The 27,599-nt window shown below is 44.9% G+C and overlaps 1 protein-coding gene across 1 annotated transcript in view; it reads right to left on the bottom strand.

The window, feature by feature from the left end:
• Nucleotides 1-27,213, bottom strand: part of LOC138651415 (carcinoembryonic antigen-related cell adhesion molecule 1-like) — a 36,165-nt gene extending 8,952 nt beyond the window's left edge. The window contains exons 1-5 of the mRNA XM_069741597.1: nucleotides 27,079-27,213; nucleotides 26,617-26,925; nucleotides 6,801-7,076; nucleotides 2,451-2,687; nucleotides 1,161-1,490 (exon numbers count right to left, since the gene is read on the bottom strand). Of these exons, the coding sequence (XP_069597698.1) occupies nucleotides 1,161-1,490; nucleotides 2,451-2,687; nucleotides 6,801-7,076; nucleotides 26,617-26,925; nucleotides 27,079-27,154 (1,228 nt within the window). The 5' untranslated portion in view covers nucleotides 27,155-27,213. The remainder of the gene's footprint in view (nucleotides 1-1,160; nucleotides 1,491-2,450; nucleotides 2,688-6,800; nucleotides 7,077-26,616; nucleotides 26,926-27,078) is intronic.
• Between the last annotated feature and the right edge of the window lie 386 nt (nucleotides 27,214-27,599).

Below are 27,599 nucleotides of genomic sequence, written 5' to 3'. Positions count from 1 at the left end.
ATCTAGTCTTCAATAAATGCACACGTTTATGTTGATATTTTGGATACTTTTCTTATCCCATCAACTGAAAGGATGTTTGGGGATGATGAAGTCATTTTTCAAGAAGATAATGCCATAGAGCAAAAACAACACATTCTTTGAAAAAAGACACATAAGGTCAATGTCATGGCCTGAAAATAGTCCAGATCTCAAGCCAATTGAAAATCTTTGGTGGAAGTTGAAGGAAATGGTCCATGACGAGAATCCAACCTGCAAAGCTGATCTGGCAACAGCAATCAGAGAAAGCAGGAGCCAGATTGATGAAGAGTCCTGTGTGACACTCATTAAGTCCAGGCCTCAGAGACTGCAAGCTGCTATAAAAGCCAGAGGTGGTGCAACAAAATACTAGTAATGTTTTTTTGTTTGTTTGTTTTTCATGATTCCATAATTTTGTCCTCAGAATTGAGTGGTTCCATAATTTTTTCCCTATGCTTGGTTAAAAAAAAGTAGCCATTACTGACTACCACATTTTTGTTCTTGATTTCTTTTAGTGTTTCTTAGAGCCAGAAAGTTGCGATTTGAAATGACTTTAGTTTTGTGCCATGTCTGTGATTGGCTTTTCTTTCTACAAAATTAAACAACTGAATGAACATTCTCCGAGGCCGGTGATTCCATAGTTTTTGTCAGGGGTTGTATTATAATACACTAAGGCTAAGCAAAAATTTTTTAAAAATGACCACAATGGATCTCTTCGATCTCTTTTACTGTGTGGTGACAGACACGGATTCTGTTGAATTTGGGATTTTCCCATCCCTCTCCGTGCAGAGGATATCATGGGCGCTCTGCTTTCTGTCTACACTCATGCACAACCTAGGTGATCTTTCCCGTATCCCCTTGCAATTTGCCTTTCTCCCTGTTTAGAGCCTTTGTCATCTGACATCTCTAAAGAAACTTCAAACCGGATTCAGTCTCCTTCTAAACTCTCTGCTCCCATTACCAATACTGATAGAAAAGAAAGGGAGAGCAGAGAAACCCAATACAGTCAAAGGGCAGTGTGATTTAGAATCGATGCAGCAGGATAACCAGCTAGATGAAGGAGTTGTACAGATATTACACCAGTAATAGGTTTTGAATGTATGGAATAAGCATTCATCTTTATCCACTGATTGAAGTTCACTTACCCCGAGATTTCGCATTGAGGGTGAAAGAGAAGTCCTGGTCACCCATAATATTTTTCACTTTACATAAATAGTTTCCAGAATCCATTTTAGTCACCCGTAAAATCCGGAGACTGGAAAAATGATTGTTAGTGGTCACTTTGAATTTCTCATCATTCTTTATAGGAGTGGTGTCGGCTTCATAAAACCAAGAGAAATTAGCAGGGAGAACCTGAAGAGAGGGGCGATTTCGTGACTGGAGTTCTGGCTGTAAATTCAGTGTCAAGACGGCAGTTTTTCCTTCTACTACATCTATTTCTGAGTTCTCATCATGCTGTGGGCACTGGGGAGGCTCTGATGGTGGAGAAACAGAAAAAAATATATATTTAGTAAGAACACATTATCCAACATTTCCAGGTATTTAAAACCCTGCTGTTGTCTTCGGTCTGGGGAGACCGATTTTGAACTTTGGTATTTTTTGGGGGTGTTCAAGATGCGGTTCTGAAACTTGTGGTTGATTGACGTAAATGAGGATGGGTCGGTCGGCCACGGGTTTCAGAGCCGCATCATGAATATTTTAAAGAATATTGAAGGTCGGTCATTTTTGACCGAAGACAACAGCAGGGTTATGATTTTGTGGATCACACAGAAAGATGGACAAGAGAGATATGTATTATGCGTCCTGCTTTACTTCCACTGAAAAGTTTTTCTTAGTGTGCATATGGGTGGTGGCCCACGGTATGGCCGGCCTTAAACAGGTATTCCCAAGTTTGAAAATTATCCCATCTCCTTGAGTTTACTATAGTTGGTGGTCTGACTGCAGTGGTTCTCAGCGATCCAGATAGAAAGAGATCCAAAGAGCCCTGGTTGAATGGAACGGAGGTCCATCTTGTGCCCAACTGCTCCATTCATTCGAATTGGAGTGCTGAAGGTCGCATTAGGCAAAATCGGGCACTCCCGTTAAGAATAAATGATTGACCACCATTCCGTACACATGGGGTTCTTCCGAGCCCAAGTTCTTGGGATCTCAGGGGGCTTCGTTGGATCCCAAGTGATCAGAAAGTGGAAAAGGAATAATTTTCAAACTTTTAATGTAAACCAGATATAAGCAGGAGCAGGAAAAAACGCAAAAGGGGATAAAGTTACAGAACTTTTTATGACAATGGTTCAAAATGGTGCCACTGTTTCCAATAGTTATTCTACAGTACAGAAGCAAATAAGGGGGGAATATCGATTTACAATCAAAATGGTTTTATGGAGTACGTAGATCTGGAGATATGTTGAGTCCAGTCAATGAGAAATTAGATTTCTTACCCAATATTAGTATGCAGCTTGAGCTTTTTCCCAATTGGGTTCCGATACAGGTGAAATTGGATCCACGGATAAATTTGGTCACAGACAGGTAAACTGTGTTGAACAATGTCAGACTTACAGTCGCGTTATAGAAAATAGTCACATTCGCTGCAGGGTTTCCTCCTGGCCAAGAACAGCCGACTGTATCGTTCCCGGTATGGTTTTGGGCAGTACAGAGAATGTTGCCCTTTGGATACCCTATAAGACAAAATATTATAAATCATATCTAACTCTATTAATTATGTTTTGGAAGAGCTCTGGGAAACAAAATGTTGCACCTTTTATCACCCCATGTATTCACATATAAGTAGATAAACGTTTTTTTTTAGCCATTTTTTGAATTTTTTTTGCAGAAAACAAATCTTGCAGTTTTCACACTGGCCACTAGGCTGACCCTACCCTTTGTATTGAAGCATCTAACGAGCATGTGCAGAATGGAGGAAGAATAGGAGGAGCCATTTCAACACCTATTGTGATTGGTAAATCCTGTGTTATCGGCTTCGTATAGAGGTGTTACCTGTCATTGTAATCCTGCCTCTGTTGATAAGGAGTTTGCTGAAAACTCTCCATGAAAAACTAGGAGTATGAATCCAAAATTGCTCTAGTGGCCAGTCAGGAAATTGCAAAATTATCCATTGTATAGTATAAAATACTATGCACAAATTATGGCAATTTTTTAAAAAAATATATGAAAAAAATACCCGATTAAAACAATAGGTAATCTCCTGATAACACACTTCATTTCCATCTTATGTGGTTCCATAGAACCGCGAAAAAACAACAGAACTGAAAAGTTGATCTTTGTTTTCATACAAATATCATTAGATTTGAATATCTTTTTTTAGGATTCTTATCTGTCCCATTGTGTCCTAGTTCCTTTTTGTTCAATTTCTCGCTGTTAATTATTAATCTAAGTAGGCAAATGATGTCCATTAGTATTTTATCTTCTATGCTCAGTTGTTGTCTTGCTATGTAACTTTTTACCTTTCAGATCTTAATTTCAAACCATGAGTGTTGAGTCTCTGACAATCTTTGGGTTCTTGCATTTTGCACTGATCTTGAATTCTTGGGTTTGTTCTTCCAGACCATTTTCACTCAAAATGTGCTCAGATTTAGGCTCTTTTCGCATTGTGCCATCCCAATATAAATCTCACGGGGTAAGGAGGATAAAAACTTGAAAGATAGTCCTGGCGCTGCAAGAGGATATGGGGTGTTCGGAGACCGGTTTGAAGAAAAGTTTCATTGAATAGTACATTTTGGAGTTGATCTAACTCCTTTATCAGGTACCTGATGAAGGAATTAGATCAACTCCGAAATGCGTTATTTCAATAAAACCTTTCTTAATCAGGTACCTGATGAAGGAGTTAGATCAACTCTGAAACAAGTTATTTTAATAAAACCATTCTTCATCAGATACCTGATGAAGGAGTTAGAGCAACTCCAAAATGCGCTGTTTCAATAAAACATTTCTTCATTAGGTACCTGATGAAGGAGTTAGATCAAGCCCGAAACATGTTTATTTCAATAAAATCTTCATCAGTGACCTGATGAAAGAGTTAGATCAACCCCGAAACACGTTATTTCAATAAAACCTTTCTTCATCAGGTACCTGATGAAGGAGTTAGATCAACCCTGAAACGCGTTTATTTCAATTAAACCTTTCTTCATCAGGTACCTGATGAAGGAGTTAGATCAACTCGAAAACGCATTTATTTCAATAAAACCTTTCTTCGTCAGGTACCTGATGAAGTTAGATAAACTCTGAAACGCATTGTTTCAATAAAACCTTTCTTCATCAGGTACCTGATGAAGGAGTTAGATCAACCCCAAAATGCGTTGTTTCAATGAAATCTTTCTTCATCAGGTACCTGATGAAGGAGTTAGATCAACTCCGAAATGCGCTGTTTCAATAAAACCTTTCTTCATCAGGTACCTGATGAAGGAGTTAGATCAACTCCGAAATGCGCTGTTTCAATAAAACCTTTCTTCATCAGGTACCTGATGAAGGAGTTAGATCAACTCCGAAATGCGCTGTTTCAATAAAACCTTTCTTCATCAGGTACCTGATGAAGGAGTTAGATCAACTCCGAAATGCTCTGTTTCAATAAAACCTTTCTTCATTAGGTACCTGATGAAGGAGTTAGATCAACTCCGAAATGCGCTGTTTCAATAAAACCTTTCTTCATCAGGTACCTGATGAAGGAGTTAGATCAACTCCGAAATGCGCTGTTTCAATAAAACCTTTCTTCATCAGGTACCTGATGAAGGAGTTAGATCAACTCCGAAATGCTCTGTTTCAATAAAACCTTTCTTCATTAGGTACCTGATGAAGGAGTTAGATCAACTCCGAAATGCGCTGTTTCAATAAAACCTTTCTTCATCAGGTACCTGATGAAGGAGTTAGATCAACTCCGAAATGCGCTGTTTCAATAAAACCTTTCTTCATCAGGTACCTGATGAAGGAGTTAGATCAACTCCGAAATGCGCTGTTTCAATAAAACCTTTCTTCATCAGGTACCTGATGAAGGAGTTAGATCAACTCCGAAATGCGCTGTTTCAATAAAACCTTTCTTCATCAGGTACCTGATGAAGGAGTTAGATCAACTCCGAAATGCGCTGTTTCAATAAAACCTTTCTTCATCAGGTACCTGATGAAGGAGTTAGATCAACTCCGAAATGCTCTGTTTCAATAAAACCTTTCTTCATTAGGTACCTGATGAAGGAGTTAGATCAACTCCGAAATGCGCTGTTTCAATAAAACCTTTCTTCATCAGGTACCTGATGAAGGAGTTAGATCAACTCCGAAATGCTCTGTTTCAATAAAACCTTTCTTCATTAGGTACCTGATGAAGGAGTTAGATCAACTCCGAAATGCGCTGTTTCAATAAAACCTTTCTTCATCAGGTACCTGATGAAGGAGTTAGATCAACTCCGAAGTGCTCTGTTTCAATAAAACCTTTCTTCATTAGGTACCTGATGAAGGAGTTAGATCAACTCCGAAATGCGTTGTTTCAATAAAACATTTCTTCATCAGGTACCTGATGAAGGAGTTAGATCAACCCCGAAATGCGTTGATTCAATAAAAACGGACGCCGAACTTTACTGTTCAGGTTCGCCCATCTCTACTTACGAGTCCAGGAACCAGCGGGCGAAGTCATTTACCGTGGATTTACTCATGTCCTCCTACCCTCTCAAGTGTTGTGCCTGCTTTGCACAACCTAATCAGGTGAGCAACATACGATCATTCCCCAAACTTTCAGATCTACTAATCCAAACAAGAAGCGCTTTTCTTTTCTCTATTTCTTACAGCAGAAATCTGAGACACCAACATTTATTGGAATTTGGTCCTGGATGCCTCAACTGACTGTGCAATTCCGTACAACAATAAAATGAAAACTCCGACTTCTAGAAAAATGACCAAGGCTAAAAAAGTCACCACCATCTGGTAAATAGAGACCTATAGATTTGCAAAGTTCTCATGATGTGTTTAGGAAAAAAAAAAAAAATTTGCAGCGAGAAGGAGCCTATACTAAAAATACATATTGCTATTAAAGGGATTTTCCACTCTGCGTAAACTTTCGGCAGACAGTGCAGCCTACTGAGTCCCAACAGTGTGTAATATCAATACTGTTAGGATTCATCTCTGCTTGCCGGATCAAACGGTCAACCTAGTGGCATCACTGTTAACCGTTGACATCACTCCAGTCCGGCTAATAAAAAAAACTCTTTGGAGATGCTGCAAGGTGAGAGATTTGAGAGCCTCCAGTCCAGCGGCAAGACCTGGGCGATGGAATCGAGACCAACATAGCAATCTTCTCATCTCTAGTGGCTGCAGATATGAGAATGACAAACTTCTGGTAACATGTTGACTAGCTTCTCATCAATGTTGAGAGAAGAAGATGAGAAGCATGTCAACACATGATCCCAAGCAAGCAAATTGTTATGCGATGACCGCTAGATGTGGAAAGCAGAGCTGAATCCTAACAGTGATTATATTACACACTTTTAGGACTCTGAAAGCTGCACTGGAAGCTTTCTAGCAGTTCATCCTTTCATGCAATCTATTTGTAAACTATTTTCAGCCTGTTTATGCAACTAGTTGCTATACTTGAGACAGATTAGGAACGACCCTTGTCACAGTGGGAAGGCTTTTATAATTTTTTTTATCAAAATGGCATTAACTAAGTGATGTATGTTATTTACATGCACTATTACTATTTATTTGCTCTAGGGAATATGCTCATTTTTTTTCTTGGGTTTTATTTTTTGCACAAATATTAAAACGTCAAGGAGCATAGAGCACAAACTTACATGATACCGTCAAATTCATGGAGCCGCTGGTGATGGTATGGCTACAATGATGGATTGTGCAGGTGTAGGATCCTTTGTCGGTCTCAGTTATGGGGGTGAAGACCAGGGTTGATCCCTTGCAGGACACATGTGGCTCAGAGCAGATATTCTTATGACCATCACGATCGAAAGTGTAAGAAGTCACAGTCTGGTTCCCGGCATCACACTGGAGGGTCACACTGGTGCCATTGAGAAATGTCTGGTTGACAGGTTTGAGAATTGGAGCTAAAAGATGAGCTGCAGAAAAATAAAAATAGGATAGAAAATTAAAAGTTTATTGATAAACACTGTAAAAAAAGGGTAGATAATTTACTAGACTGCAACAAAGTGGAGATAAAATAACATTACATGGGAATAACAGCTGTATGCACAGCACAAAGGTGGGTACTTATCTATGGCATACTTAGCCCTCTGCCTCAGGTGGTATTGTCGACACTCTTGTGCAAAGAGTAAGCTCTTATGGTCAGTGTGGTCCTCTCTCTCCTGTAGAGTGTAAGTTCTTATGGTCAGTGGGGTCCTCTCTCTCCTGTAGAGTGTAAGCTCTTATGGTCAGTGGGGTCCTCTCTCTCCTGTAGAGTGTAAGCTCTTATGGTCAGTGGGGTCCTCTCTCTCCTGTAGAGTGTAAGCTCTTATGGTCAGCGGGGTCCTCTCTCTCCTGTAGAGTGTAAGCTCTTATGGTCAGTGAGGTCCTCTCTCTCCTGTAGAGTGTAAGCTCTTGTGGTCAGTGGGGTCCTCTCTCTCCTGTAGAGTGTAAGTTCTTATGGTCAGTGAGGTCCTCTCTCTCCTGTAGAGTGTAAGCTCTTATGGTCAGTGGGGTCCTCTCTCTCCTGTAGAGTGTAAGCTCTTATGGTCAGTGGGGTCCTCTCTCTCCTGTAGAGTGTAAGCTCTTATGGTCAGTGGGGTCCTCTCTCCTGTAGAGTGTAAGTTCTTATGGTCAGTGGGGTCTTCTCTCTCCTGTAGAGTGTAAGATCTTATGGTCAGTGGGATCCTCTCTCTCTCCTGTAGAGTGTAAGCTCTTATGGTCAGCAGGGTCCTCTCTCTCCTGTAGAGTGTAAGCTCTTATGGTCAGTGTAGTCCTCTCTCTCCTGTGGAGTGTAAGCTCTTATGGTCAGTGGGGTCCTCTCTCTCCTGTGGAGTGTAAGCTCTTATGGTCAGTGGGGTCCTCTCTCTCTCCTGTAGAGTGTAAGCTCTTATTGTCAGTGAGGTCCTCTCTCTCCTGTAGAGTGTAAGCTCTTATGGTCAGTGGGGTCTTCTCTCTCCTGTAGAGTGTAAGCTCTTATGGTCAGCGGAGTCCTCTTTCTCCTGTAGAGTGTAAGCTCTTATGGTCAGTGGGGTCCTCTCTCTCCTGTAGAGTGTAAGCTCTTATGGTCAGTGGGGTTCTCTCTCTCTCCTGTAGAGTGTAAGCTCTTATGGTCAGTGGGGTCCTCTCTCCTGTAGAGTGTAAGCTCTTATGATCAGCAAGGTCCTCTCTCTCTCCTGTAGAGTGTAAGCTCTTATGGTCAGTGGGGTCCTCTGTCTTCTGTAGAGTGTAAGCTCTTATGGTCAGTGAGGTCCTCTCTCTCCTGTAGAGTGTAAGTTATTATGGTCAGTGGGGTTCTCTCTCTCTCCTGTAGAGTGTAAGCTCTTATGGTCAGTGGGGTCCTCTTTCTCCTGTAGAGTGTAAGCTCTTATGGTCAGTGGGGTCCTCTCTCACCTGTAGAATGTAAGCTCTTATGGTCAGTGGGGTCCTATCTCTCCTGTAGAGTGTAAGCTCTTATGGTCAGCGGGGTCCTCTCTCCTGTAGAGTGTAAGCTCTTATGGTCAGCGGGGTCCTCTCTCCTGTAGAGTGTCAGCTCTTATGGTCAGCGGGATCCTCTCTCTCTCTCCTGTAGAGTGTAAGCTCTTATGGTCAGTGGGGTCCTCTCTCTCCTGTAGAGTGTAAGCTCTTATGGTCAGCGGGGTCCTCTCTCTCCTGTAGAGTGTAAGCTCTTATGGTCAGCAGGGTCCTCTCTCTCCTGTAGAGTGTAAGCTCTTATGGTCAGCGGGGTCCTCTCTCTACTGTAGAGTGTAAGCTCTTATGGTCAGCGGGGTCCTCTCTCTCCTGTAGAGTGTAAGCTCTTATGGTCAGTGGGGTCCTCTCTCTCCTGTAGAGTGTAAGCTCTTATGGTCAGTGGGGTCCTCTCTCTCTCCTGTAGAGTGTAAGTTCTTATGGTCAGTGGGGTCTTCTCTCTCCTGTAGAGTGTAAGCTCTTATGGTCAGTGGGGTCCTCTCTCTCCTGTAGAGTGTAAGCTCTTATGGTCAGTGGGGTCCTCTCTCTCCTGTAGAGTGTAAGCTCTTATGGTCAGTGGGGTCCTCTCTCTCTCCTGTAGAGTGTAAGCTCTTATGGTCAGTGGGGTCCTCTCTCTCCTGTAGAGTGTAAGCTCTTATGGTCAGTGGGGTCCTCTCTGTCCTGTAGAGTGTAAGCTCTTATGGTCAGTGGGGTCCTCTCTCTCCTGTAGAGTGTAAGCTCTTATTGTCAGTGGGGTCCTCTCTCTCCTGTAGAGTGTAATCTCTTATGGTCAGTGGGGTCCTCTCTCTCCTGTAGAGTGTAAGCTCTTATGGTCAGTGGGGTCCTCTCTCTCTCCTGTAGAGTGTAAGTTCTTATGATCAGTGGGGTCCTCTCTCTACTGTAGAGTGTAAGCTCTTGTGGTCAGTGGGGTCCTCTCTCTCTCCTGTAGAGTGTAAGTTCTATGATCAGTGGGGTCCTCTCTCTCTCCTGTAGAGTGTAAGCTCTTGTGGTCAGTGGGGTCCTCTCTCTCCTGTAGAGTGTAAGCTCTTATGATCAGTGGGGTCCTCTCTCTCTCCTGTAGAGTGTAAGCTCTTGTGGTCAGTGGGGTCCTCTCTCTCTTGTAGAGTGTAAGCTCTTATGGTCAGTGGGGTCTTCTCTCTCTTGTAGAGTGTAAGCTCTTATGGTCAGTGGGGTCCTCTCTCTCTCCTGTAGAGTGTAAGCTCTTATGGTCAGCGGAGTCCTCTCTCTCCTGGAGAGTGTAAGCTCTTATGGTCAGCGGGGTCCTCTTTCTCTTGTAGAGTGTAAGCTCTTATGGTCAGTGGGGTCCTCTCTCTCCTGTAGAGTGTAAGCTCTTATGGTCAGTGGGGTCCTCTCTCTCCTGTAGAGTGTAAGCTCTTATGGTCTGTGGGGTCCTCTCTCTCCTGTAGAGTGTAAGCTCTTATGGTCAGCAGGGTCCTCTCTCTCCTGTAGAGTGTAAGCTCTTATGGTCAGCGGGGTCCTCTCTCTCCTGTAGAGTGTAAGCTCTTATGGTCAGTGGGGTCCTCTCTCTCCTGTAGAGTGTAAGCTCTTATGGTCAGTGGGGTCCTCTCTCTCCTGTAGAGTGTAAGCTCTTATGGTCAGTGGGGTCCTCTCTCTCCTGTAGAGTGTAAGCTCTTATGGTCAGTGGGGTCCTCTCTCTCCTGTAGAGTGTAAGCTCTTATGGTCAGTGGGGTCCTCTCTCTCTCCTGTAGAGTGTAAGTTCTTATGGTCAGTGGGGTCTTCTCTCTCCTGTAGAGTGTAAGCTCTTATGGTCAGTGGGGTCCTCTCTCTCCTGTAGAGTGTAAGCTCTTATGGTCAGTGGGGTCCTCTCTCTCTCTCCTGTAGAGTGTAAGTTCTTATGGTCAGTGGGGTCTTCTCTCTCCTGTAGAGTGTAAGCTCTTATGGTCAGTGGGGTCCTCTCTGTCCTGTAGAGTGTAAGCTCTTATGGTCAGTGGGGTCCTCTCTCTCCTGTAGAGTGTAAGCTCTTATTGTCAGTGGGGTCCTCTCTCTCTCCTGTAGAGTGTAAGTTCTTATGATCAGTGGGGTCCTCTCTCTACTGTAGAGTGTAAGCTCTTGTGGTCAGTGGGGTCCTCTCTCTCTCCTGTAGAGTGTAAGTTCTATGATCAGTGGGGTCCTCTCTCTCTCCTGTAGAGTGTAAGCTCTTGTGGTCAGTGGGGTCCTCTCTCTCCTGTAGAGTGTAAGCTCTTGTGGTCAGTGGGGTCCTCTCTCTCTTGTAGAGTGTAAGCTCTTATGGTCAGTGGGGTCTTCTCTCTCTTGTAGAGTGTAAGCTCTTATGGTCAGTGGGGTCTTCTCTCTCCTGTAGAGTGTAAGCTCTTATGGTCAGTGGGGTCCTCTCTCTCTTGTAGAGTGTAAGCTCTTGTGGTCAGTGGGGTCCTCTCTCTCTTGTAGAGTGTAAGCTCTTATGGTCAGTGGGGTCTTCTCTCTCTTGTAGAGTGTAAGCTCTTATGGTCAGCGGGGTCCTCTCTCTCCTGTAGAGTGTAAGCTCTTATGGTCAGTGGGGTCCTCTCTCTCCTGTAGAGTGTAAGCTCTTATGGTCAGTGGGGTCTTCTCTCTCTTGTAGAGTGTAAGCTCTTATGGTCAGCGGGGTCCTCTCTCTCCTGTAGAGTGTAAGCTCTTATGGTCAGTGGGGTCCTCTCTCTCTCCTGTAGAGTGTAAGTTCTTATGGTCAGTGGGGTCTTCTCTCTCCTGTAGAGTGTAAGCTCTTATGGTCAGTGGGGTCCTCTCTCTCCTGTAGAGTGTAAGCTCTTATGGTCAGTGGGGTCCTCTCTCTCTCTCCTGTAGAGTGTAAGTTCTTATGGTCAGTGGGGTCTTCTCTCTCCTGTAGAGTGTAAGCTCTTATGGTCAGTGGGGTCCTCTCTCTCCTGTAGAGTGTAAGCTCTTATGGTCAGTGGGGTCCTCTCTCTCCTGTAGAGTGTAAGCTCTTATGGTCTGTGGGGTCCTCTCTCTCCTGTAGAGTGTAAGCTCTTATGGTCAGCAGGGTCCTCTCTCTCCTGTAGAGTGTAAGCTCTTATGGTCAGCGGGGTCCTCTCTCTCCTGTAGAGTGTAAGCTCTTATGGTCAGTGGGGTCCTCTCTCTCCTGTAGAGTGTAAGCTCTTATGGTCAGTGGGGTCCTCTCTCTCCTGTAGAGTGTAAGCTCTTATGGTCAGTGGGGTCCTCTCTCTCTCCTGTAGAGTGTAAGCTCTTATGGTCAGCGGGGTCCTCTCTCTCCTGTAGAGTGTAAGCTCTTATGGTCAGTGGGGTCCTCTCTCTCCTGTAGAGTGTAAGCTCTTATGGTCAGTGGGGTCCTCTCTCTCCTGTAGAGTGTAAGCTCTTATGGTCAGTGGGGTCCTCTCTCTCCTGTAGAGTGTAAGCTCTTATGGTCAGCAGGGTCCTCTCTCTCCTGTAGAGTGTAAGCTCTTATGGTCAGCGGGGTCCTCTCTCTCCTGTAGAGTGTAAGCTCTTATGGTCAGTGGGGTCCTCTCTCTCCTGTAGAGTGTAAGCTCTTATGGTCAGTGGGGTCCTCTCTCTCCTGTAGAGTGTAAGTTCTTATGGTCAGTGGGGTCCTCTCTCTCCTGTAGAGTGTAAGCTCTTATGGTCAGTGAGGTCCTCTCTCTCTCCTGTAGAGTGTAAGCTCTTATGGTCAGTGGGGTCCTCTCTCTCCTGTAGAGTGTAAGCTCTTATGGTCAGTGGGGTCCTCTCTCTCCTGTAGAGTGTAAGCTCTTATGGTCAGTGGGGTCCTCTCTCTCCTGTAGAGTGTAAGCTCTTATGGTCAGTGGGGTCCTCTCTCTCTCCTGTAGAGTGTAAGTTCTTATGGTCAGTGGGGTCTTCTCTCTCCTGTAGAGTGTAAGCTCTTATGGTCAGTGGGGTCCTCTCTCTCTCTCCTGTAGAGTGTAAGTTCTTATGGTCAGTGGGGTCCTCTCTCTCCTGTAGAGTGTAAGCTCTTATGGTCAGTGGGGTCCTCTCTCTCTCTCCTGTAGAGTGTAAGTTCTTATGGTCAGTGGGGTCTTCTCTCTCCTGTAGAGTGTAAGCTCTTATGGTCAGTGGGGTCCTCTCTCTCCTGTAGAGTGTAAGCTCTTATGGTCAGTGGGGTCCTCTCTCTCTCCTGTAGAGTGTAAGCTCTTATGGTCAGTGGGGTCCTCTCTCTCCTGTAGAGTGTAAGCTCTTATGGTCAGTGGGGTCCTCTCTCTCTCCTGTAGAGTGTAAGCTCTTATGGTCAGTGGGGTCCTCTCTCTCCTGTAGAGTGTAAACTCTTATGGTCAGTGGGGTCCTCTCTCTCCTGTAGAGTGTAAGCTCTTATTGTCAGTGGGGTCCTCTCTCTCTCCTGTAGAGTGTAAGTTCTTATGATCAGTGGGGTCCTCTCTCTACTGTAGAGTGTAAGCTCTTGTGGTCAGTGGGGTCCTCTCTCTCTCCTGTAGAGTGTAAGTTCTATGATCAGTGGGGTCCTCTCTCTCTCCTGTAGAGTGTAAGCTCTTGTGGTCAGTGGGGTCCTCTCTCTCCTGTAGAGTGTAAGCTCTTATGATCAGTGGGGTCCTCTCTCTCTCCTGTAGAGTGTAAGCTCTTGTGGTCAGTGGGGTCCTCTCTCTCTTGTAGAGTGTAAGCTCTTATGGTCAGTGGGGTCTTCTCTCTCTTGTAGAGTGTAAGCTCTTATGGTCAGTGGGGTCCTCTCTCTCTCCTGTAGAGTGTAAGCTCTTATGGTCAGCGGAGTCCTCTCTCTCCTGGAGAGTGTAAGCTCTTATGGTCAGCGGGGTCCTCTTTCTCTTGTAGAGTGTAAGTTCTTATGGTCAGTGGGGTCCTCTCTCTCCTGTAGAGTGTAAGCTCTTATGGTCAGTGGGGTCCTCTCTCTCTTGTAGAGTATAAGCTCTTATGGTCAGTGGGGTCCTCTATCTCCTGTATGGTGTAAGCTCTTATGGTCAGTGAGGTCCTCTCTCTCCTGTAGAGTGTAAGCTCTTATGGTCAGTGAGGTCCTCTCTCTCCTGTAGAGTGTAAGCTCTTATGATCAGTGGGGTCCTCTCTCTCCTGTAGAGTGTAAGCTCTTATGGTCAGTGGGGTCCTCTCTCTCCTGTAGAGTGTAAGCTCTTATGATCAGTGGGGTCCTCTCTCTCCTGTAGAGTGTAAGCTCTTATGGTCAGTGAGGTCCTCTCTCTCCTGTAGAGTGTAAGCTCTTATGGTCAGTGGGCTCCTCTCTCTCCTGTAGATTGTAAGCTCTTATGGTCAGTGGGGTCCTCTCTCTCCTGTAGAGTGTAAGCTCTTATGGTCAGTGGGGTCCTCTCTCTCCTGTAGAGTGTAAGCTCTTATGATCAGCGAGGTCCTCTCTCTCCTGTAGAGTGTAAGCTCTTATGGTCAGTGGGGTCCTCTCTCTCCTGTAGAGTGTAAGCTCTTATGGTCAGTGGTGTCCTCTCTCTCCTGTATAGTGTAAGCTCTTATGGTCAGTGGGGTCCTCTCTCTTCTGTAGAGTGTAAGCTCTTATGATCAGTGGGGTCCTCTCTCTCCTGTAGAGTGTAAGCTCTTATGGTCAGTGGGGTCCTCTCTCTCTTGTAGAGTGTAAGATCTTATGGTCAGTGAGGTCCTCTCTCTCCTTTAGAGTGTAGGCTCTTATGATCAGTGTGGTCCTCTCTCTTCTGTAGAGTGTGAGCTCTTATGGTCAGTGGGGTCCTCTCTCTCCTGTAGAGTGTAAGCTCTTTTGATCAATGGGGTCCTCTATCTCCTGTAGAGTGTAAGCTCTTATGGTCAGTGGGGTCCTCTCTCTCTTGTAGAGTGTAAGCTCTTATGGTCAGTGGGGTCCTCTCTCTCCTTTAGAGTGTAGGCTCTTATGATCAGTGTGGTCCTCTCTCTTCTGTAGAGTGTGAGCTCTTATGGTCAGTGGGGTCCTCTCTCTCCTGTAGAGTGTAAGCTCTTTTGATCAATGGGGTCCTCTATCTCCTGTAGAGTGTAAGCTCTTATGGTCAGTGGGGTCCTCTCTCTCTTGTAGAGTGTAAGCTCTTATGGTCAGTGGGGTCCTCTCTCTTCTGTAGAGTGTAAGCTCTTATGGTCAGTGGGGTCCTCTCTCTCCTTTAGAGTGTAGGCTCTTATGATCAGTGGGGTCCTCTCTCTCCTGTAGAGTGTAAGCTCTTATGATCAGTGGGGTCCTCTCTCTCCTGTAGAGTGTAAGCTCTTATGGTCAGTGGGGTCCTCTCTCTCCTGTAGAGTGTAAGCTCTTATGGTCAGTGGGGTCCTCTCTCTCCTGTAGAGTGTAAGCTCTTATGGTCAGCGGGGTCCTCTCTCTCCTGTAGAGTGTAAGCTCTTATGGTCAGCGGGGTCCTCTCTCTCCTGTAGAGTGTAAGCTCTTATGGTCAGCGGGGTCCTCTCTCTCCTGTAGAGTGTAAGCTCTTATGGTCAGTGGGGTCCTCTCTCTCCTTTAGAGTGTAGGCTCTTATGATCAGTGGGGTCCTCTCTCTCCTGTAGAGTGTAAGCTCTTATGATCAGTGGGGTCCTCTCTCTCCTGTAGAGTGTAAGCTCTTATGGTCAGTGGGGTCCTCTCTCTCCTGTAGAGTGTAAGATCTTATGGTCAGCGGAGTCCTCTCTCTCCTGTAGAGTGTAAGCTCTTATGGTCAGCGGGGTCCTCTCTCTCCTGTAGAGTGTAAGCTTTTATGGTCAGTGGGGTCCTCTCTCTCCTGTAGAGTGTAAGCTCTTATGGTCAGCGGGGTCCTCTCTTTCCTGTAGAGTGTAAGCTCTTATGGTCAGCGGGGTCCTCTCTCTCCTGTAAAGTGTAAGCTCTTATGGTCAGTGGGGTCCTCTCTGTCTCCTGTAGAGTGTAAGCTCTTATGGTCAGTGGGGTCCTCTCTGTCTCCTGTAGAGTGTAAGCTCTTATGGTCAGTTGGATCCTCTCTCTCCTGTAGAGTGTAAGCTCTTATGGTCAGTGGGGTCGTCTCTCTCCTTTAGAGTGTAGGCTCTTATGATCAGTGGGGTCCTCTCTCTCCTGTAGAGTGTAAGCTCTTATGGTCAGCGGGGTCCTCTCTCTCCTGTAGAGTGTAAGCTCTTATGGTCAGTGGGGTCCTCTCTCTCCTTTAGAGTGTAGGCTCTTATGATCAGTGGGGTCCTCTCTCTCCTGTAGAGTGTAAGCTCTTATGATCAGTGGGGTCCTCTCTCTCCTGTAGAGTGTAAGCTCTTATGGTCAGTGGGGTCCTCTCTCTCCTGTAGAGTGTAAGATCTTATGGTCAGCGGAGTCCTCCCTCTCCTGTAGAGTGTAAGCTCTTATGGTCAGCGGGGTCCTCTCTCTCCTGTAGAGTGTAAGCTTTTATGGTCAGTGGGGTCCTCTCTCTCCTGTAGAGTGTAAGCTCTTATGGTCAGCGGGGTCCTCTCTTTCCTGTAGAGTGTAAGCTCTTATGGTCAGCGGGGTTGTTAGCCGGAGTATTACCACAGCAGCGCGTGTTACTTCATATAAGCAGCAGAATCCAACGTAAGGCAAACTGTGTTTAATATATGCAGCTTGAACTGGAACAAAATAAGAAAGCTTTGACAGTAACTACCGATATAATCTAGTCCATGTAACACATGTCTCTCTGTGAAGGAAACAGCAGCAGAATGATGCAATCAGTGAGAGTCCTCTGACCTTTTTGTACAAACTTTAACAATCACAGCATAGCTGACAAATGAACACTCATAGACATTCAATGCAGACTACAACAGGAATGGAGTTGTTGCATTTAAACTTATTCCAACACCCCCACTCAACAACTGCTTATCCTGTTAGTCCCATTGCAGTTCTGAATTCTTCAAACTTGGCTCTTGACAATGGCTTTGTCAAAACATCTGCTAACATCTTGTCAGATTCACAGTAAACGAACTTTAGAACTTCACGCTCTACTAAGTCACGCAAGTGATGATGTTTAACATCAATGTGCTTTGTTCTTGCACTTATCCTTTCACTGCTGGCGAGCTTGATACATCCTTGGTTGTCCTCATAGATAACAGTTGGTTCAGCTAGTGGTTTGCCGAATTCTTCCAAAAGTTGCTTCAACCAAATTAACTCTTGACTTGCATGAGCAGCTGATGTATATTCTGCTTCTGTAGAAGACAATGCAACTGACACTTGTTTTCTACTGGACCATGAGATTGAAGTGTGTCCTAACTTGAACAAGTAACCACTTGTTGATCTTCGATCACTTGAGTCTCCAGCCCAATCTGCATCTACATATCCTCTGAGAATTAGATCTCCTGATGCAGAAATCTTTAGACTTAACTCTTGGGTTGCCTTAAGATACTGAAGAAGTCTCTTAATTGCATTCCAATCTCTTTGGCGTGGCTTGCTTACACGTCGGCAGAGAATTCCCACTGTGGCTGAGATATCTGGACGGGTTGTGGTTGCTATGTATAGAAGTGCCCCCACTGCTTGTCTGTAACTGTCATTTGTGGGTAGCAGATCTTCTTCTCCTTCCAATTTTAGGTAAGATGGATCCATTGGAGTTGATATGCCTTTGGCTTCTGACATTCCAAACTGGTTTAGAACTGTGGAGATTTTAGAATTTTGATTAAGAAGAAAACTTCCATCTTCCTCTCTCTGGATTTGGATTCCCAAATAGTATGTCACATCTCCAAGGTCCTTGGTCTCGAAATGCTTGTTCAGAATTTGACCTAGTTTTGAAATTTCTCTCTCTTCTTGATGCGCTATTATTACATCATCCACATATAGAATAACATACATCCAATCTTGTGATACACCTTTTGTATACAAACATGGATCCGCTTGAGACCTTTTAAATCCTTCGTCGATTAACACTTTGTTCATCTTAGTGTTCCATGCTCTTGCTGATTGCTTAAGGCCGTAGAGAGATTTTTGCATTCTGCAAACAAGGTTCTCTTTACCCCTTTTAACATAGCCTTCTGGTTGAGTCATGTACAGCTCTTCTTCAATGTCTCCATGTAGAAAGGCTGTTTTGATGTCAAAATGTCTTACTTTCATCTGCTGAACAGCAGCTATGGATAATAAAGTTCTGAATGTAGTTTGCTTGGCAACTGGAGCAAAAGTAGCATCATAATCTTCACCATATTTTTGTGAATATCCTTTTGCGACCAATCTTGCTTTAAAACGGTGAACATTACCTTCGGAGTCATATTTGTTCTTAAAGACCCACTTACATCCAATTGCTTTCTTGCCTTGAGGTAGCTCTGTGAGCTCCCATGTTTTGAGCTTATGAAGGGATTCCATTTCTTCATCAGCAGCTTTTATCCATTTTTGCTTCTTATGAATAGGCAGTTTTTGCATTTCCTGCCATGACTGTGGCTCTTCTTCTGGAATTGATCTGACCATATAAGAAAGGCGTTTAGCTGGAATTCCTTTATTTGATCTTCCTGATCTTCTGATCTCCTGAGGTTGGCTTGGTTCTTCTGTTTCTTTTTCAGTACTTTCAGAGCATATCCAGACTTCAGTATTTTCTTTGAGATTCTCTTCAATGTCTGGAATCACTGACTGAAATTCTTGTTCCTTAGGTTGAATTATTTGCGTAACCTCATGAAATTTGAGCGATACTGAGTTTTCATCAATCACTACATCTCTGCTGATTGTTACTGTGTTGGTCTGTGGGTGCAGGATTCTGTATCCTTTCTGAGTTTCACTGTACCCCACAAGAACTCCTTCCTTTGCATGAGATTCCCACTTAGAACGTTTTTCTTTGGGAACATGCACAAAAGTTTTGCTTCCGAATATCCTGAGATGCTTCAGGTTGGGCTTCTCACAGTTCCATAGCTCATATGGAGTTTTACTTGTAGCTTTACTTGGCAGTCGATTTTGAAGATAGGTAGCAGTCATGATGGCTTCTCCCCAATATGTTGTAGGTAGGTTTCCATCAAATAGCATACTTCTTCCACTTTCACAAAGAGTTCGGTTCTTTCTCTCTGCTGTGCCATTCTGCTCTGGGTTGTATGGAACGGTTGTCTGGAACACGATTCCATTCTTTTTCAGGATGGTTTGCACTTTACCACTTGTATATTCAGTTCCATTATCTGCTCGCAGTACCTTTGGTATTCTTCCAAATTTGTTAAGAACTGCAGCAAGATATTCTTCAAGTTTCTGTGGAACTTCATCTTTACTTTGAAGTAGGTAAGTAACAGTATATCTGGAATAATCATCAATGAATGTGAGAAAATATCTCTTCTTGCTGGGAGTAAGAACACTCATTGGACCACACACATCTGTATGTATCAAATCCAGTATCTGTGCAGATTTAGTAGTGCTTACTTTAGGAAACGATTTTCTGGACATTTTCCCTTTTAGGCAACTTGTGCACTTCATTGTTTGATTACACTGGTTGATTGCAATACCATTTGCAAGTTGAGCTAGTTTCTTTACTGCTTCTGGATCTCTGTGGCCTAGGCGTCTGTGCCACACATGAATACAGTCCTTATGAAAATCTTGTCTAGCACTGTAAACAGTTTCATTGCATTTCAGCTGATAAAGTTCATCTTTGATTTTTCCTTCGGCAAGGGTATGACCCTTCTTTGAAATGATGCATCTGTCATCCTTAAATGTAACTATATTTCCCTGTTGTGCAAGCTTCTTTACAGATAAAAGGTTACTTTCAAGTTTGGGAACATACAGCACGTCTTTAACTGGGATTTTTCTGACTTGTGCTGAGGATTGAACTTGACAATGGAGATAACCATCTCCTATTCCTTCTGATGTCATATAGTGACCATTAGCTAAAATTACCTTTTCAGACTTGCTTTCATCTAGATTAATGAAGAAATCTTTATCACGTGTCATGTGAGCAGTCGCTCCAGAGTCAATACACCAAACATGGTTTGCATATGGGCTTGTGCTGACCCCAAATGCAGTCGCAATACATGCATCTTCCTTCTTTACAGCTGTTTTAACCTTTTGATGACTGTCCTGCTTTTTAAACTGATTCATTCTTGCTTTCCACACTCTGCAGTCTGCTTTAAGGTGACCAGGCTTTTTACAGACAAAACATTCACGAGTTTCCTTTAAATGACTCTGAGCTTTAGAAAAGTACTGTGTCTTTAATGCTGCTTCTGCTTTGCATATATTATTGCTAATAGTCTCTGACTTTCTCTTGTATTCATCTGCAAGTTTCCCTTTCACATATTCTAGTGTGAGTTCATCATCTGGTCTGGCATCTAATGCAGTCACAAGCGTGTCATAACTTTCTGGAAGACCACTTAATAGTAATGCAGCAACATGAAAATCTTTAATTTCTTCACCAATACCCCTTAGGCGCTCCACAATCTCTAGGGTGTTTCTGATATAGTCCTGCATATGCTGGCCATCACTTAATTTAGACTGATACAGCTTTCTCATAAGATATAGCTTATTGCTGAGATTTGACCTTTCATGCACTTTCTGTAATTCTTCCCACATTTTCTTTGCAGTATCACATTTGCATACATGTACAATCTGGTTATCATCTATGCTGAGGGAAATAGTGCTTTGTGCTTTCTGATCAGTCTCTAGCCAATCACCCGGTACTGGGTCAGGCACAGGCTGTTCAATACATTTCCATGTACCTTCTCTTATAAGTAACATCTTTACCTTGAATTTCCAGGAGCTGTAATTGTGATTTGTGAGACTTGGCACTGTGTACTTCACTGCATTCCTTTCTGTAGACATTCTTGTCTCTTGTACCTTTTTTTTTTTTTTTTTGTTGTTACTGGCCCTTTAAGCTGCGCTGTCCGGTGCTCTGTACACTGCGGTACCTTTGCGTTCCGGTGTCCTTGTATTCCGGGGGTTCCTCTGTGCTGTCTGCGCTTGGCTCGCTGCTTATTCCGGTGACTGGGCTTTTTACCATTTACTTTCCGGTGGCTGGGCCCATAACCTGTTAGCCGGAGTATTACCACAGCAGCGCGTGTTACTTCATATAAGCAGCAGAATCCAACGTAAGGCAAACTGTGTTTAATATATGCAGCTTGAACTGGAACAAAATAAGAAAGCTTTGACAGTAACTACCGATATAATCTAGTCCATGTAACACATGTCTCTCTGTGAAGGAAACAGCAGCAGAATGATGCAATCAGTGAGAGTCCTCTGACCTTTTTGTACAAACTTTAACAATCACAGCATAGCTGACAAATGAACACTCATAGACATTCAATGCAGACTACAACAGGAATGGAGTTGTTGCATTTAAACTTATTCCAACAGGGGTCCTCTCTCTCCTGTAAAGTGTAAGCTCTTATGGTCAGTGGGGTCCTCTCTGTCTCCTGTAGAGTGTAAGCTCTTATGGTCAGTTGGATCCTCTCTCTCCTGTAGAGTGTTAGCTCTTATGGTCAGTGGGTCCTCTCTCTCCTGTAGAGTGTAAGCTCTTATGGTCAGTGGGGTCCTCTCTCTCCTGTAGAGTGTAAGCTCTTATGGTCAGTGGGGTCCTCTCTCTCCTGTAGAGTGTAAGTTCTTATGGTCAGTGGGGTCCTCTCTCTCCTATAGAGTGCAAGCTCTTATGGTCAGTGGGGTCCTCTCTCTTCTGTAGTGTGTAAGCTCTTATGGTCAGTGGGATCCTCTCTCTCCTGTAGAGTGTAAGCTCTTATGGCCAGTGGGGTCCTATTTTTCCTGTAGAGTGTAAGCTCTTATGGTCAGTGGTGTCCTCTCTCCTGTAGAGTGTAAGCTCTTATGGTCAGTGGTGTCCTCTCTCTCCTGTAGAGTGTAAGCTCTTATGGTCAGTGGGGTCCTCTCTCTCTCCTGTAGAGTGTAAGCTTTTATGGTCAGTGGGGTCCTCTCTCTCCTGTAGAGTGTAAGCTCTTATGGTCAGTGTGGTCCTCTCTCTCCTGTAGAGTGTAAGCTCTTATGGTCAGTGGGGTCCACTCTCTCCTGTAGAGTGTAAGCTCTTATGGTCAGTGGGGTCCTCTCTCTCCTGTAGAGTGTAAGCTCTTATGGTCAGTGGGGTCCTCTCTCTCCTGTAGAGTGTAAGCTCTTATGGTCAGTGGGGTCCACTCTCTACTGTAGAGTGTAAGCTCTTATGGTCAGTGGGGTCCTCTCTCTCCTGTAGAGTGTAAGCTCTTATGGTCAGTGGGGTCCTCTCTCTCCTGTAGGGTGTAAGCTCTTATGGTCAGTGGGGTCCTCTCTCCTGTAGAGTGTAAGCTCTTATGGTCAGCGGGGTCCTCTTTGTCCTGTAGAGTGTAAGCTCTTATGGTCAGCGGGTTCCTCTGTCTCCTGTAGAGTGTAAGCTCTTATGGTCAGTGGGGTCCTCTGTCCTGTAGAGTGTAAGCTCTTATGGTCAGTGGGGTCCTCTCTCTCCTGTAGAGTGTAAGCTCTTATGGTCAGTGGGGTCCTCTCTCTCCTGTAGAGTGTAAGCTTTTATGGTCAGTTGGGTCCTCTCTGTCCTGTAGAGTGTAAGTTCTTATGGTCAGTGGGGTCCTCTCTCTCCTGTAGAGTGTAAGCTCTTATGGTCAGTGGAGTCCTCTCTCTCCTGTAGAGTGTAAGCTCTTATGGTCACCGGAGTCCTCTCTCTCCTGTAGAGTGTAAGCTCTTATGGTCAGCAGGGTCCTCTCTCTCCTGTAGAGTGTAAGCTCTTATGGTCAGTGGGGTCCTCTCTCTCCTGTAGAGTGTAAGCTCTTATGGTCAGTGGGGTCCTCTCTCTCCTGTAGAGTGTAAGCTCTTATGGTCAGTGGGGTCCTCTCTCTCCTGTAGAGTGTAAGCTCTTATGGTCAGTGGGGTCCTCTCTGTCCTGTAGAGTGTAAGTTCTTATGGTCAGTGGGGTCCTCTCTCTACTGTAGAGTGTAAGCTCTTATGGTCAGTGGGGTCCTCTCTCTCCTGTAGAGTGTAAGCTCTTATGTTCAGTGGGGTCCTCTCTCTCCTGTAGAGTGTAAGCTCTTATGGTCAGTGGGGTCCTCTATCTCCTGTATGGTGTAAGCTCTTATTGTCAGTGAGGTCCTCTCTCTTCTGTAGAGTGTAAGCTCTTATGATCAGTGGGGTCCTCTCTCTCCTGTAGAGTGTAAGCTCTTATGGTCAGTGGGGTCCTCTCTCTCCTTTAGAGTGTAGGCTCTTATGATCAGTGTGGTCCTCTCTCTCCTGTAGAGTGTAAGCTCTTATGGTCAGTGAGGTCCTCTCTCTTCTGTAGAGTGTAAGCTCTTATGGTCAGTGGGGTCCTCTCTCTCCTGTAGAGTGTAAGCTCTTTTGATCAATGGGGTCCTCTATCTCCTGTAGAGTGTAAGCTCTTATGGTCAGTGGGGTCCTCTCTCTCTTGTAGAGTGTAAGCTCTTATGGTCAGTGGGGTCCTCTCTCTTCTGTAGAGTGTAAGCTCTTATGGTCAGTGGGGTCCTCTCTCTCTCCTGTAGAGTGTAAGCTCTTATGGTCAGTGGGGTCCTCTCTCTCCTGTAGAGTGTAAGCTCTTATGGTCAGCGGAGTCCTCTCTCTCCTGTAGAGTGTAAGCTCTTATGGTCAGTGGGGTCCTCTCTCTCCTGTAGAGTGTAAGCGCTTATGATCAGTGGGGTCCTCTCTCTCCTGTAGAGTGTAAGCTCTTATGGTCAGCGGGGTACTCTCTCTCCTGTAGAGTGTAAGCTCTTATGGTCCGTGAGGTCCTCTCTCTCCTGTAGAGTGTAAGTTCTTATGGTCAGTGGGGTCTTCTCTCTCCTGTAGAGTGTAAGCTCTTATGGTCAGTAGGGTCTTCTCTCTCCTGTAGAGTGTAAGCTCTTATGGTCAGCGGTGTCCTCTCTCTCCTGTAGAGTGTAAGTTCTTATGGTCAGTGGGGTCCTCTCTCTCCTGTAGAGTGTAAGCTCTTATGGTCAGTGGGGTCCTCTCTCTCCTGTAGAGTGTAAGCTCTTATGATCAGTGGGGTCCTCTCTCTCCTGTAGAGTGTAAGCTCTTATGGTCAGTGGGGTCCTCTCTCTCTCCTGTAGAGTGTAAGTTCTTATGGTCAGTGGGGTCCTCTCTCTCTCCTGTAGAGTGTAAGCTCTTATGATCAGTGGGGTCCTCTCTCTCCTGTAGAGTGTAAGCTCTTATGGTCAGTGGGGTCCTCTCTCTCTCCTGTAGAGTGTAAGCTCTTATGGTCAGTGGGGTCCTCTCTCTCCTGTAGAGTGTAAGCTCTTATGATCAGTGGGGTCCTCTCTCTCCTGTAGAGTGTAAGCTTTTATGGTCAGTGGGGTCCTCTCCCTCTCCTGTAGAGTGTAAGCTCTTATGGTCAGTGGGGTCCTCTCTCTCCTGTAGAGTGTAAGCTCTTATGGTCAGTGAGGTCCTCTCTCTCCTGTAGAGTGTAAGCTCTTATGGTCAGTGGGGTCCTCTCTCTCCTGTAGAGTGTAAGCTCTTATGGTCAGCAGGGTCCTCTCTCTCTCCTGTAGAGTGTAAGCTCTTATGGTCAGTGGGGTCCTCTCTCTCCTGTAGAGTGTAAGCTCTTATGGTCAGTGGGGTCCTCTCTCTCTCCTGTAGAGTGTAAGCTCTTATGGTCAGTGGGGTCCTCTCTCTCCTGTAGAGTGTAAGCTCTTATGGTCAGTGGGGTCCTCTCTCTCCTGTAGAGTGTAAGCTCTTATGGTCAGTGGGGTCCTCTCTCTCCTGTAGAGTGTAAGCTCTTATGGTCAGTGAGGTCCTCTCTCTCCTGTAGAGTGTAAGCTCTTATGGTCAGTGGGGTCCTCTCTCTCTCCTGTAGAGTGTAAGTTCTTATGGTCAGCGGGGTCCTCTCTCTCTCCTGTAGAGTGTAAGCTCTTATGGTCAGTGGGGTCCTCTCTCTCCTGTAGAGTGTAAGCTCTTATGGTCAGTGAGGTCCTCTCTCTCCTGTAGAGTGTAAGCTCTTATGGTCAGTGGGGTCCTCTCTCTCCTGTATAGTGTAAGCTCTTATGGTCAGTGGGGTCCTCTCTCTCCTGTAGAGTGTAAGCTCTTATGGTCAGTGGGGTCCTCTCTCTCCTGTAGAGTGTAAGCTCTTATGGTCAGTGGGGTCCTCTCTCTCCTGTAGAGTGTAAGCTCTTATGGTCAGTGAGGTCCTCTCTCTCCTGTAGAGTGTAAGCTCTTATGGTCAGTGAGGTCCTCTCTCTCCTGTAGAGTGTAAGCTCTTATGGTCAGTGGGGTCCTCTCTCTCTCCTGTAGAGTGTAAGTTCTTATGGTCAGCGGGGTCCTCTCTCTCTCCTGTAGAGTGTAAGCTCTTATGGTCAGTGGGGTCCTCTCTCTCCTGTAGAGTGTAAGCTCTTATGGTCAGTGAGGTCCTCTCTCTCCTGTAGAGTGTAAGCTCTTATGGTCAGTGGGGTCCTCTCTCTCCTGTATAGTGTAAGCTCTTATGGTCAGTGGGGTCCTCTCTCTCCTGTAGATTGTAAGCTCTTATGGTCAGTGGGGTCCTCTCTCTCCTGTAGAGTGTAAGCTCTTATGGTCAGTGGGGTCCTCTCTCTCTCCTGTAGAGTGTAAGCTCTTATGGTCAGTGGGGTCCTCTCTCTCCTGTAGAGTGTAAGCTCTTATGGTCAGTGGGGTCCTCTCTCTCCTGTAGAGTGTAAGCTCTTATGGTCAGTGGGGTCCTCTCTCTCTCCTGTAGAGTGTAAGCTCTTATGGTCAGCGGGATCCTCTCTCTCTCCTGTAGAGTGTAAGCTCTTATGGTCAGTGAGGTCCTCTCTCTCCTGTAGAGTGTAAGCCCTTATGGTTAGCGGGGTCCTCCCTCTCCTGTAGAGTGTAAGCTCTTAAGATCAGTGGGGTCCTCTCTCTCCTGTAGAGTGTAAGCTCTTATGGTCAGTGGGGTCTTCTCTCTCTTCTGAAGAGTGTAAGCTCTTATGGTCAGTGGGGTCCTCTCTCTCCTGTAGAATGTAAGCTCTTATGGTCAGTGGGGTCCTCTCTCTCCTGTAGAGTGTAAGCTCTTATGGTCAGCGGGGTCCTCTCTCTCCTGTAGAGTGTAAGCTCTTATGGTCAGTGGGGTCCTCTCTCTCCTGTAGAGTGTAAGCTCTTATGGTCAGTGGGGTCCTCTCTCTCCTGTAGAGTGTAAGCTCTTATGGTCAGTGGGGTCCTCTCTCTCCTGTAGAGTGTAAGCTCTTATGGTCAGCGGGGTCCTCTCTCTCTTGTAGAGTGTAAGCTCTTATGGTCAGTGGGGTCCTCTCTCTCCTGTAGAGTGTAAGCTCTTATGGTCAGTGGGGTCCTCTCTCTCCTGTAGAGTGTAAGCTCTTATGGTCAGCGGGGTCCTCTCTCTCCTGTAGAGTGTAAGCTCTTATGGTCAGTGGGGTCCTCTCTCTCTCCTGTAGAGTGTAAGCTCTTATGGTCAGTGGGGTCCTCTCTCTCCTGTAGAGTGTAAGCTCTTATGGTCAGTGGGGTCTTCTCTCTCTTCTGAAGAGTGTAAGCTCTTATGGTCAGCGGGGTCCTCTCTCTCCTGTAGAGTGTAAGCTCTTATGGTCAGTGGGGTCCTCTCTCTCCTGTAGAGTGTAAGCTCTTATGGTCAGCGGGGTCCTCTCTCTCCTGTAGAGTGTAAGCTCTTATGGTCAGTGGGGTCCTCTCTCTCTCCTGTAGAGTGTAAGCTCTTATGGTCAGTGGGGTCCTCTCTCTCCTGTAGAGTGTAAGCTCTTATGGTCAGCGGGGTCCTCTCTCTCCTGTAGAGTGTAAGCTCTTATGGTCAGTGGGGTCCTCTCTCTCCTGTAGAGTGTAAGCTCTTATGGTCAGTGGGGTCCTCTCTCTCCTGTAGAGTGTAAGCTCTTATGGTCAGTGGGGTCCTCTCTCTCCTGTAGAGTGTAAGCTCTTATGGTCAGCGGGGTCCTCTCTCTCCTGTAGAGTGTAAGCTCTTATGATCATTGGGGTCCTCTCTCTCTCCTGTACATTAGAGAGAGCACATAGAGAATCTAAACTTTCAGGCCCGCAGTAGGATCCCCTCTTATTCTCTTACCTATAGATAGTTGACGAGAGGACAAATAAAAGCCCTAATAATTGTGAGATCAGACATCTGACTGCAGTCTGCTCTTGTCGAGACACACAGGAGCTGTATGTACAGTAGATATAGGAGATCTGCCTGCAAATGTGCAATTGAAAAAGCACAAAAGTGCAAAAACAAAGGCAAGTGCAAAATTTATAGCACCCTGTCGATACTGATGTACCAAAAAATTGTATATTTATGTATATTGTACATTGGCCATACTTACGGCATATATGAAGGTCATACTCTTCAGTCCTAAATGTGAATTCCTTCAAGTCAAAGACATCGACTGTATAGTTTCCCCGATCCCTATATGTGATATCTTCCAGCTTCAGGGTACCATTGTCAAACAATTGACACCTTTCACTGTACGAAGGATTATAGGCTGGTATTTCTAGTGCAGGAACCCGTGCTGCAATGATAGATTTGTTTGATTTTTCCATTCTCCAAAAAACCTCAGAACTTGAGCTCGTATTCAAAAGGAGATACACGGATTGTCCTACAGTCCCATTCGCTACCGGAGCAGATACAGAACCTGTAATAAGAAGGCACAAAATGATAAGAAAGTGACATAAACTCGTCTTAAGGAGTCAAGTTACGTTCTACGCATCAGTCGGAAGTTTATAAAAAAAAAAAGTAGCATAAAGTTTGCATCGAATACTTTACTTTCATGCCGCCCCGAGCTTACCGAATAGTAAAAATATGATAAAGAAGAGTAAAAGCCCCATGAAATCCATCCAGTTATTAGATGAGTAGTCCTCCATAGGAAGTGCAGGTTATTATATTAGGTCGTCTCATCTGCTCGGTTCACAATCTGTGGTTTATTTATTAACAGGTCGTGCTTGACACAACGAACGAAGACTTCCCTCCCGAAAACTTTGCATCCGTACGTGCATCATCGAGGTACAGACATGGGCGGTGTTTTCTTTTTTTCTTTTTCTTTTTCATCGAGAAGAGACTTTCTCACTTTTGTTTTAATATTTTATTTTATATTTATTTATTATTTAGTGTATTTATTTATTATCTTTTTGCATTTTTATTTTTTACAATTTTTTGCTTTTCTTTAGAGATCAGGTTAGCAAGGAATACATGATCGTGTTCACTGCTGCGCCCCTAACAATAGCCTTTCGACATTTTGTTCTTCTGCTCCATTTTTTTGGGGGAAACAGAGACAAATAGAATTAACCCTTTCTTTAAAGAGCCATAACT

This window comes from Ranitomeya imitator, chromosome 10 (assembly GCF_032444005.1).
Source record: "Ranitomeya imitator isolate aRanImi1 chromosome 10, aRanImi1.pri, whole genome shotgun sequence".
Lineage (NCBI taxonomy): Eukaryota > Metazoa > Chordata > Amphibia > Anura > Dendrobatidae > Ranitomeya > Ranitomeya imitator.
The sequence above is the reverse complement of the archived record's forward strand: the minus strand, read 5'-3'. Positions and strand labels throughout refer to the sequence as shown.